The sequence below is a fragment of the Gekko japonicus genome, unplaced genomic scaffold (assembly GCF_001447785.1).
Source record: "Gekko japonicus isolate JY-2015 unplaced genomic scaffold, Gekko_japonicus_V1.1 scaffold945, whole genome shotgun sequence".
Taxonomy (NCBI): domain Eukaryota; kingdom Metazoa; phylum Chordata; class Lepidosauria; order Squamata; family Gekkonidae; genus Gekko; species Gekko japonicus.
The window spans coordinates 768525-779778 of record NW_015165265.1 but is presented as its reverse complement, the minus strand read 5'-3'; the positions used below and the strand labels follow the sequence as shown (position 1 = coordinate 779778).

The 11254-nt window shown below is 48.0% G+C and overlaps 1 protein-coding gene across 1 annotated transcript in view; it reads left to right on the top strand.

Moving 5' to 3' along the window:
* Positions 1–11254, top strand: part of LOC107109547 (collagen alpha-1(XI) chain-like) — a gene marked incomplete at its 5' end in the record, with an annotated part of 60691 nt that overhangs the window by 42728 nt on the left and 6709 nt on the right. The window contains 5 exons of the mRNA XM_015410208.1: positions 2501–2554; positions 3299–3557; positions 4948–5060; positions 9198–9266; positions 10276–10512. Of these exons, the coding sequence (XP_015265694.1) occupies positions 2501–2554; positions 3299–3557; positions 4948–5060; positions 9198–9266; positions 10276–10512 (732 nt within the window). The remainder of the gene's footprint in view (positions 1–2500; positions 2555–3298; positions 3558–4947; positions 5061–9197; positions 9267–10275; positions 10513–11254) is intronic.

Sequence of the window (11254 nt, the reverse complement as noted above, 5' to 3'; positions counted from 1 at the left end):
GTTCCGGATTCGCTTCAAAGTGCTGACCTTTAAAGCCCTACATGGCCAGGGTCCAGCATACCTTTCCCCATACAGGCCCCAAAGAGCACTTCGGTCGGGGTCACAACACCGCCTAGTGACCCCGGGCCCCAAGGAGGCCAGGCTTGCTTCCACGAGGACCAGGTCCTTTTTGGTGGTGGCTCCTACCTGGTGGAATGAGCTCCCAGAGGAGATCAGGGCCCTGCGGGACCTTTTACAGTTCCGCAGGACCTTCAAGACGGAGCTCTTCCGCCAGGCTTTTGAGTTGGAGCCACCACCGCCACTACCACCACCGTGCGACTGCAGAGCAGTTTCGCCGGGTTGGGCTGACTGGCCATCCGAACATCGTGGCCTGTGGCATCCCCCCTCATTGATCCCAACGTGATATGCAATAGGGAGTGAGTATTTTAGTCGTTTATGTATCCTGTGAGATGTGCATTTTTGCCTAAATTGTTTTAACCTGTTTACTTTCTATTGCACTTTTGTGCCTTAATTGTTTTAACCTGTTGTATTTTTATTGCACTTTTGTGCCTATGTAAGCCGCCCTGAGCCCGAGTGCGGGGAAGGTGAGGTAGAAATGAAATAAATAAATAAATAAATAAATATGTGGTGGGGGAAAGGAGAGGGCACTTAGCCAGACACGTTAGGATCAAGCTGATCCCCTGTGGTCCTTCTAGCCCTTCAGGGGCTTGTCTAAGTTCTGGTTGGCATTTGCACAAATCCAGGAGACAGAGATGGGCTTAAGCCATGTGCAGTACGTTCCCTAAATAAATAAATAAATAAATATGTGGTGGGGGAAAGGAGAGGGCACTTAGCCAGACACGTTAGGATCAAGCTGATCCCCTGTGGTCCTTCTAGCCCTTCAGGGGCTTGTCTAAGTTCTGGTTGGCATTTGCACAAATCCAGGAGACAGAGATGGGCTTAAGCCATGTGCAGTACGTTCCCCTATGCTACTGGTCCCAAGTCTTGCATCATTTGCTTGGGTGAAGAACCGGCCCCAAATGCCGAACAAAACAGTCTGGTGTGCTAGAGGCTAGAACATAGAAACGGCCATACTGAATTGGACCAGTGGTATGTCTAGTCCAACATCGTGTCTTACATAGTGGCCAGACAGTTAACAGTAGAGGGCCAACAACAGGGTATTGAGGCCAAGGACTTCATTAGGAGTTGCCTGCTGCCACTGGTGTTGAGAGGCTGATGGCCTCCGAATGTGAAGGTTCCCATTAGTCACCATGACTTGTAGCCACTGATAGACATGTCCTCCATGAATTTGTCTCATTCCCTTCTTAAATCTGTCTTTGCCTCTGGCCATTGCTACATCCTCTGGCAGCAGACCCTACATTTTAATCACTCACTGAGTAAAGGAAGTTGCCTACCCCAAGGCAGTAGTCAACAGTAAACCAATTCAGGATTTCTTTTCTTTTGAAATACTAAAATATTAAGTAATTGAAGCTTTCCTTTAAAAAAAGAAAGTATAAATAAATTCATTCAACCCCACTTCTAACCAGCACTGTCTGTTCTATAATTTTAACTTATTCCCCCCCCTCCAACTGTTAATTTGGTTTCCAGCTGAAAAGAACCTTCTCTGTCTTCCTCCTATCGAATCCTGGCTGTGGTGCTCTGTTTCATCAAACCGATGGCAAACTCCTTTATGATCGGTATTGATCATCCAGTGGAAAAGCCAGGCTTTTTGTGTTTCTTTCTCTCTGGAACACAGGCTCTTTGACAAAAAGATATGAAAACTCATTTTCAAACCCTATAGGATTATCTTCATGTCACAACACTGAGATTATTTTTTTTCTGTATGGAGGGGCCCCTACCTGTAGTCCAAGGTGACAGATCCCAATTTAGCTGTCTCACTGAGGTGTAGGCTTACTGTTTTACTAGGCATTGGCTGCATGTATCCAGGGGACTGACTATGTATCTGCCTGTCTATTACTTCCTCCAAGAAACTCAGGGCAGGGTATATGAATGTTGTGAATGCAAATGTGGTTTTAAACTGTTTTTAAGAGAGCCAGTTTGGTGTAGTGGTTAAGTGCATGGACTCTAATCTCGGAGAACTGGGTTTGATTCCCCACTCCTCTTGCACCTGGCTGGATGACCTTGGGCAAGCCGTAGTTCTGATAAGAGCTGTTCTTGAAAAAAGAGCAGTTTCTGTCAAGAGCTCTCTCAGCCCCGCCTACCTCACAGGGTGTCTGTTGTGGGGAGGGGAAGGGAAAGGAGTTTGTAAGCCGCTCTGAGACTCCTTTGGGTAGTAAAGGGCGGGGTATAAATCCAATCTCTTCTCTCTTCTTCTCTTCTCTTAATTATTCTATATTTCAATTATTCTGTAATGTATTGTATTTATGTGTTTTAGAACCTACTGTGATCCGCCCTGAGCCCACTTGCAGGGAGGGCGGAATATAAATGGAAATAAATAATAAATATAAATAAATATGATTCTGTTCTCTTCTGCTGAGGCTCTAAATCTCTTTTCTTCCAGGGACCCATTGGACCACGAGGTGATCCAGGACCTCCCGGACTGCCCGGGGAACCGGTGAGTGTTGGGTAGAAGAGCTGGGCCATGAGCCTGGGGTTGGAGGAGGAATTGTGTTGGAATTGCAAGTTGCTTACACTTCAGTCATTACAGAGTTAAATGTTGTTTGTTAGGAAACAGGATGTATTCTGTAATGTATTCTACGGTGGGAAAGTTTGTGGGAGTTGTTTATCCTAATGAAGTGAAATGCTTTGATCTAGCATTAATGTATTCACAAGGTTTATGGTTCTTTGTGTGAACCAGAGAGGAAGTTCTCTTCTAGAAGCTAAGACAGTTAGAAAGATGTAGCTGTTAGCATATAGTACTGAGAGTAACTGCAAGTATGTAAGCTTTTATTTTGTTTTTTTTATTCAAAGTACGTACCTTACCCATGTTTTATTTTGTTTTGTAGTAAAGATATTTTTCTTTTACTAAGTGTGTGCTCTTGTGTTTGCAATATGACCATCGACCCTGAATCAAAGAATCCCAACAAATCGACATAGGGTTGCCATCCTCCAGGTGGTGGCTGGAGATCTCCTTGGATTATAACAGATCTCCAGGCAACAGAGATCAGTTCCCCTGGAGAAAATGGCTGCTTTGGGAGGTGGACTCTGTGGCGTTATATCCCACTGACGTCCCCCCCCCCCAGACCCAACCCTCCTCAGGCTCTTGCTATTTCACAACTCGGAGCTGGCAACCCTATTAGACCACCGTGTTGTTTTCTTTCTCTTTCTTTCTCTGGTTCTCTCCGTCGCCCCCTTCCAGGGTCGTCCAGCCGAGTTCCGGGACCCGCTGCCTATGGACAGTGGCCGTAAGAGCCACCGAGACTGGGAGCCGGGAGAGCAGAGAGATGCGCCCAATGAACTGGATGCTGACCCCGATGCCGATGGGCTGGCAGAAGTCCTAGCGGCCCTGAGCTCCCTCCGCGAGGAGGTGGAACACATGCGATGCCCGCTAGGTACCCCAGAGAGCCCAGCCCGGGTCTGCAAGGAGCTGCAGTTTTGCCATCCCCACGTCACAGACGGTGAGGCTGAGGGTGGAAGGGGGATCCAGGAGAAAAGCAATGGGTGTCACACAGGGCTAGAGTGTGGGCATCAGGGAAAGGATGGAAGGAGCTTGCCACATTTACCTATTTCAGATCCGACCTGTCAAGAAACAGGGGGAAGGCTTCCCTTGACATTTGCTAGCTGGTACATTGACATTTCTGTTTGGGAGTGGGCAGGTATTGGCTGCTGTGGTTTAAAAAGTAGCGCTGGAATATAATTTTAATAAATAAAATTGTATTTCCACCCCTCCTTTCTTTGCAGCTCCATGCAAGGACTGATTGGCTTGATCGGGGGAAAGGAGTCAGCCTAGGTTGGTGGGGAGGGGGGATATTCAAACTATGCCTCTGTACCTGCAGCCTGTAGTAGAGCACTCCAGCAAAAGCTTTACCTCCCGAATCCACTTCAGATATAAACTAGTCTTTATATAGCACATGGGTCACCAGTGTGGCACCCATAAGCATTAACTTTAGACTTGCTATACCGCCCTAACCCCGGAGGGTCTCTGGGCGGTTTACATATGTTGCGTTCTATGAACTCTAATCCCTAACTTAGGCCACATATAGTATTGGGGTGGGACTGCCTACCGGCACCCTTGGTGGTGGGCCCTTGATGGTCTCTGGCTGCTGGCTCGGCTCGGTGTGTTCTATATAGCACAGGGGTCCCCAGTGTTGCACCCATAAGCACCATGGCTCCCTTCAGTAGTTCCCCTGGGGCCCACTGAGCTTTTCAGAAAGTGGGCAGGGCTATGGTAAGGCAGGACTTATTACTGGCTGCCCTCAAGCAAATGAATGGGCTTTCGAGAGCTACAGTTGTAGCCTTAGCCTATCAGGAGGACTTGTGAGTACCCAGGCTTTCCTATGGTGCTGTGCAGTTCCATTTCCCTCTCTCTTCCCCCTCCCCCTCGCTTCTTGTAGCAGCCATTTTGGGTTTGGCTATACCTTCTGGGGTGCTCACCCCTCCCTCTCAAAATTTCGAAGGTGTCCACAGGAGGGAACAGGAGACTGCTCAGGGGGGGCCACTCTGATTGTGGCTTCAGCATGGTGGAACAGCCTCATCTGCAGCAGTCAAGCCGTGTGGGAGCGTCTGCCCAGTGCTGCGATGCTGGCTCTCCGGTCCGCCCATACGGCGTTTTCCTTTGTACCCCCCTCTCAGCCCATGGGACCTTGCAGTGAGGATACAACAGATTCTGCCCTTTATACAGTTTATATCTCTGGTACCTGGCATTATGTTTTATGGCACACACGGCCTGGCCTGACAGAGTGACACTTATGTCAGATCCAGCCCTCGTGACAAATGAGTTTGTCACCTCTGCCCTAGGTGCTCCTCTGGACTCTTCCACATTGATACCTGTCTCTCCATCCCTCTCAGGCGAATACTGGATTGACCCCAACCAAGGCTGCAGCCGTGATGCCTTTCGAGTTTTCTGCAATTTCACAGCTGGCGGGGAAACCTGCTTGTTCCCGGACAAGAAAGTCGAGGCTGTAAGTAGCTCTTCTCTAGATCCAAGTAGAGGTGGCTGGGGAATGAATGTTAGCTATGGCTATACAGCATTGTGGACAAACAGAATAAAGATGGGATATAGATAAATGATGGTGAATCTTTTCCATAGCCCTTTGAATGCACAAAGTACTAGATAATCCTTTTCTGACCTAAAAAACTATCAACAATTGTGTCTGTCTATCTCAGTTTTCAACAATCCATCGCAGCACAGGAATGGGGTCGCTACAACTTTGGGTGCTCTACTTCATCGCACACATACACACAAATCCTACCAAAAGTGTGTTTTCTTACATAAGAAAGTTTGAGTCCAGTGGCACCTGTACGACTAACAAAGTTTTATTCTGGGTATAAGCTTTCATGTGCACGCACACTTCTTCAGATAAGAAGAATCTGAAGAAGTGTGTGTGCACACAAAAGCTTATACCCAGAATAAAACTTTGTTGGTCTTAAAGATGCCACTGGACTCAAACTTTGTTGAATTGCTTCAGACCAACATAGCTACCCACCTGAATCTGTCATTCAGTCATATTGAGTACAAGTGAAACAGTGACATTGGGGATGATTTTTTACAGTGAGGCAAAACTTGCCTAGCCAATGAATTTGGGGGATGGTTTTTGGCAGTGAGGTAAAACTTGCCCAGCCAGTGAATTTGGGGGATGGTTTTTGCAGTGAGGCAAAAGTTGCCCATCCAGTGAATTTGGGGGTGGGGGGTTTTTTTGCAGTGAGGCAAAACTTGCCCAGCCAGTGAATTTGGGGGGGTGGGTTTTTTTTTTTGCAGTGAGGCGAAACTTGCCCAGCCAGTGAATTTGGGGATGGTTTTTGCAGTGAGGCAAAAGTTGCCCATCCAGTGAATTTGGGGGATGGGTTTTGCAGTGAGGAAAAACTTGCCCAGCCAGTGAATTTGGGGGGGTGGGTTTTTTTTTTTGCAGTGAGGCGAAACTTGCCCAGCCAGTGAATTTGGGGATGGTTTTTGCAGTGAGGCAAAAGTTGCCCATCCAGTGAATTTGGGGGATGGGTTTTGCAGTGAGGCAAAACTTGCCCAGCCAGTGAATTTGGGGATGGGTTTTGCAGTGAGGAAAAACTTGCCCAGCCAGTGAATTTGGGGAATGACTTTTGCAGTGAGGAAAAACTTGCCCATCCAGTGAGTTTAGGGGATGGTTTTTGCAGTGAGGCAAAACTTGCCCAGCCAGTGAATTTGGGGATGACTTTTGCAGTGAGGAAAAACTTACCCAGCCAGTGAATTGGGGGGGGGGGGGGTTTTTGCAGTGAGGCAAAAGTTGCCCATCCAGTGAATTTGGGGGATTGTTTTTTTGCAGTGAGGCAAAACTTGCCCATCCAATGAATTTGGGGATGACTTTTGCAGTGAGGCAAAACTTGCCCAGCCAGTGAATTTGGGGGATGGTTTTTGGCAGTGAGGCAAAAGTTGCCCAACCAGCACCAATGGACATGCCAGGGGAGGTGAGGAAACAGCATTAATGTTGTGAGAAAGGAGGTGTAACTCTAGTTCTTCCCACCCTGAATGTCCCCCCCTTCCCCTCCACACACACACTCACACACAAATCCCTAGGCATAATTATTAGGAGTGGAGAGGAGGAAACCATAGATGAACACCTGCTAAAAAGGTGTTTTCCAAATTCGGGTTCCAGGAACTGGTCCCATACTGGTATTTGGGTCCTCCCATGTTTCAGAATTCTGATCCAGGATTTATTTTGGGATCCATTATTCACTGTAGGGCAACTACTTTCCAGAGATGTGGAGTGGATGTTTTTCAACTAAAGGTAAAGGTAAAGGCTTCCCTTGCTCGAAAGCTAGTCGAATCCGACTCTAGGGGGCATTGCTCATCTCCATTGACACCAAAATTGCTGGGACTCTAGTCATGCTGGCCCACTAAAGACCCTCCAGGAGTCAAGTGAAATGGGTCAAGGGGTCCTATTCTATGGACTCCTGAACAAGATGCCCCCTGCCATCTTACTTGTCTCTGTTGTTTCCTATGGGGAAAAAAATCCATGCTCTCTCCAGGGCAAAGAAACCAATGGCCAAACACACAAGAGTAATCAAAGTCAAAACCTCCAGATGCAAATCAACAAGTCCAACGGAACCAGCATCAAACCAGCGAATCTCAGCAAAACCATGAGCCAATTCAGCAAGCCCAACACAAACAATGTCAAACCAGACGAGCCAACTTGGACCCCCCCCAGCACAATCCCTTCAAAAATTAAACGGAAAGGCAGTTAAAAATCCAAAATAAGTGAAGAGAACCCAACAAATCAGCAAAAGTGTGTAAACCCTTTGCAGCACAAAAAAACAAGAAGAAACTATTTTCCAAAAGAGCCAGAAAAGAAAAAAACAAACAAACAAAAGCTGTTCCAAGAGAACCCAACAAATCAGCAAAAGTGTATAAACCCTTTGCAGCACAAAACAAAACGAGGAGAAACTATTTTCCAAAAGAGCCAGAAAAAAGAAAAATAAACAAACAAAGGCTGTTCCCACCCAACAACAGCCCCCAGGCAAAAACAAAAAAATACAGAAAAACTAGAAATAATATTCTAAATAACATTCCCAAATAAAGAGCAACCCAGTCCTGGCACAGAAAGAAAGGGCTGTGCAGGCAGGCAGCAGAATTAATCCAAGTCACAGGCAGACCAAATGAGCAGCAGCACACCACTCTTACCTTGAAGTGGAATCAAGCTGTAGCCAGGCCTGCTTTTTCCCCCTCTTGGCCCATACTCAGAGAGTCATGGAAGGGCTAAGAGAGAATTGTAGTAATTGGGCAGATAGTTCCAATGCTCCCCATAACATGTGATCCCATTGTCTGGGGGAGTTTTCTCCTTTCCCTTTCTTCTCCGTTTCCAGGAAACCTGTTAGAGCAGAATGCAGCTGGGGTTTTACAAAGTTTGAGAGTCATGTGTTTTACACAGTTTCAGATTCTCAGATTTTACATTAGTTGAGCTTAGCATAGCAAAGGCTTCAGTTGGGTTCCTATGGGAGAAGATTCTTGGGTTTTATATTTTTCCGTCCCTCCCCTCCCCCCAAAAAACAACGGAGGACTGCTAGAGGCACCTTGTTCAGGGGCCCATAGAACTGGAATTTCTCTTGAAATTTGAGGGTTATTCAAAGGACAGGCATCAGCAGATCCCCTGAGCTCCCGTCTCTAGTTCCAGCTCCTGCCAACCTAGCAGTTCGAAAGCAAGAAATTGCAAGTAGATAAATAGGTACCACTTCAATGGGAACAGCATTCCGTGCACCTTGGTGTTTAGTCATGCCGGCCACATGACCATGGAAACGTCTTCAGACAGCGCTGGCTCTTCGGCTTTGGAACGGAGATGAGCACCGCAACCCTAGAGTCGGACTCGACTGGCTTTCGAGCAAGGGAACCTTTACCTTTACCTTTATACCCTTAAAAGCCCCCCTCCCCCCCAGTTCTCCAGAAAGATTCCCCGTAGGAAATAATGGGACTGAGAAATATTGGAAACCCAGAACAAAAAGGAAAAAAGGGATCTAAGTATTATACCGGTATTTAAAACCCAGGAAATCAGGAATACTGATTTTTCCCCCAGCTCCAATATACCCAGATACAAAAGAATACCAGCGTTTTGTGTGTTTGTTTGCTGCACTCCCCTAGAGCTAATAAGGATTGTAGGGCAGGTCTATAACCAGAGGGCAGTCTCCATTCCCAAGCAAACAGTCTGCAGTGTAGGACACAGTTCATAGTGGGAAACCCTCACTCAAGATACTAGAATTTAGTTTGGGTGCATTGGCCTGCAGTTATGTATGTCTCAAGCCACTGGTGAAGGGTAGAAAGTAAATAGTGAAGGTTTTAGTAGAGGTTCTGTTAGAAAGAGTTCAGGCTTTGGTGAGTATCCAAATGACAGAGTTTCCCAGCAGCTAGCAGGAGCACCTCTCTATGTGCTCTTGTCTTCCATAGATGGCACTGTTAGAAGAGTGAGTTTCAGTGATCTAGTAAAGAGATCAGGGGGTATGCCAGTGCAAATCCATCATATGGGAACATGTGTGTGCGCACTGGGGGCAGTAACTGGCATCCAAAACAGGTTACCTGGTTCAGGAAACTGGCTTCGGAATCCTAAAAAGAGCCATCGATCTTCCATCTATGCCTTTAGGTACGACTCGCTGCCTGGAGTAAAGAGCAGCCAGGAAGTTGGTTCAGCACCTTCAAGAGAGGCAAGAAGGTAAGGCTTCCCACTTTGTCACCCCTGCTTCCTTCCAAAAACAATCCTCATTTTGGATGATCAAGCTCATGGCCCAAATGCCATCTCAGTGTAAGCCACCAATACACATGCAGCGCACTAGGAGACATGCGTTTACCCAGCTGGGGCAAATAGCATCTCCCTGGTGCCAGTTCAGGTCAGCTGACTTGTGGCAACCCAAGGGGAGGGGGGTGTTCAAGGCAAGAGATATTCAGAGGTCGTTTGCCATTGACTGCCTCCATCTCATGCCTATCATAGTTTGCCATTGCCTGCCTCCATTTCATGCCTATCATTACCTTCCAAGATCTAATGAGATCAGGCTAGCCTGGGCTATCCAGGGCAGGGCATCGTGTCGTTAGGCCTCAGGAATACAGGAAACTCTCTTGCTGCCAAAACACCATTTGTCATGCGTTCTCCTTACTTATGTGTTCTTCATCTTATAGTTGAGCTGAAGAGGAAAATTGATGGCTTATATTCTTCCTTTTTGGTATATCGGTTAAGAACGTGGACTCTAATCTGGGAGATCCGGGTTTGATTCCCCACGCCTTCACATGCAGCTGCTAGTTCCCTCAGAGCTGTTCTCTCAGGAGCAGTCCTCGAAAGAGCTCTCTTAGCCCCACCTACCTCACAGGGTGTCTGTTGCGGGGAGGGGAAGGGATAGGAGACTGTAAGTGGCTCTAAGACTCCGAGTGAAGGGTGGGGCATAAATCCAATCTCTTCCTCCTCCTCCTCCTTTTTCTTCAACAAGTCATACACAGAATATGGCGTGGGAGAGCTCTTCCCCCCATTAACACCAACTGGTGTCTCCATGGCATTTTGGGAAGCAGGCCTGGGGAGAATTCACATCATTGGTATGACTGGGGTGGAGGGCTGCAGGATGCATGTTTTCAGGGAGTCCTTAATCACAGTAGAGATTGAAAGGTGCGTGTTACCTTTCAATGGCGTTTCCACCTTGTCACATCACCCGTGCTCTTCTGCTGTCCCTTCCCAGTTCTCCTATGTGGACGCCGACGGCAACCCTATTCGCGTGACCCAGCTCACGTTTCTGCGCCTGCTCAGTGCCATCGCCCACCAGAACTTCACCCTCCTCTGTCAAAACACGGTTGCCTGGTACGAGGCCGACTCCGGCGACCACTCCCGGGCCTTGCGCTTCCTCACCCAGGGCGACACGGAGCTGATGCACAGCAGCACAGGAGCGCCGATCCGTGCCTTGTACGACGGCTGCCAGGTGAGGCATCAGCGCTCTCCGCTCCCAGCTTGCCTTCTCCAATCTGCCTTGTGACAACTCTCCCCCCCCCCCAATGTTCAGCCATCTGATTTGCAAGTGATGCCTCGGTGTGAGTCTCCGAATTTGCCAACAGGGGGCCGCTGAGGAATAGACCGACCGCTAGTCAGATGCCTGCCAAACAGTAGGAATCAGTGAGGAAATGTGGCTGTAAAAATGCACTGCAGTGGAGGCGTGCCAGCCCCTTCCTCCCTTCCCGGTTGAGTTTGCCCAACCATTTATTGCTCTTGGCCGGGCTTTCCTCTTTTGTCAACATTTTATCTGGCAGGTGCCCTCGGCTCTTTAAGGCATCCTGACAAGCTGCCGTCTGACTGTTGCTGCTTTTTTGGCATTCTGAAGCCTGGGCCAGCGAAGGATTTCTGGAACTGTGGCTCAGAGAGAGGGCTGTTCCGATGAGCGGAGTTGTTACAACCGTCCTCCGCTCCGCACTGACAGCTTGTTTAAAACAAACGGATTGGGGACTATTTCGTACATCACAGCAGGCGTCCCCAACCTTCCTGAGCCCGCGGGCACATTTGGGATTCTGGCACGGCACGGTGGGCACAGCGACAAAATGGCTGCCTTCCTGGGAGAAACACTATTTGAGGAAACCCATATGTTCCCTGGGATATGTGTGGGTTTCTCCAACAGGCCAAATAGTAAACCCAGGAGCATTTCTTGTTGGGAAAACGGCATGGAGGAAAGT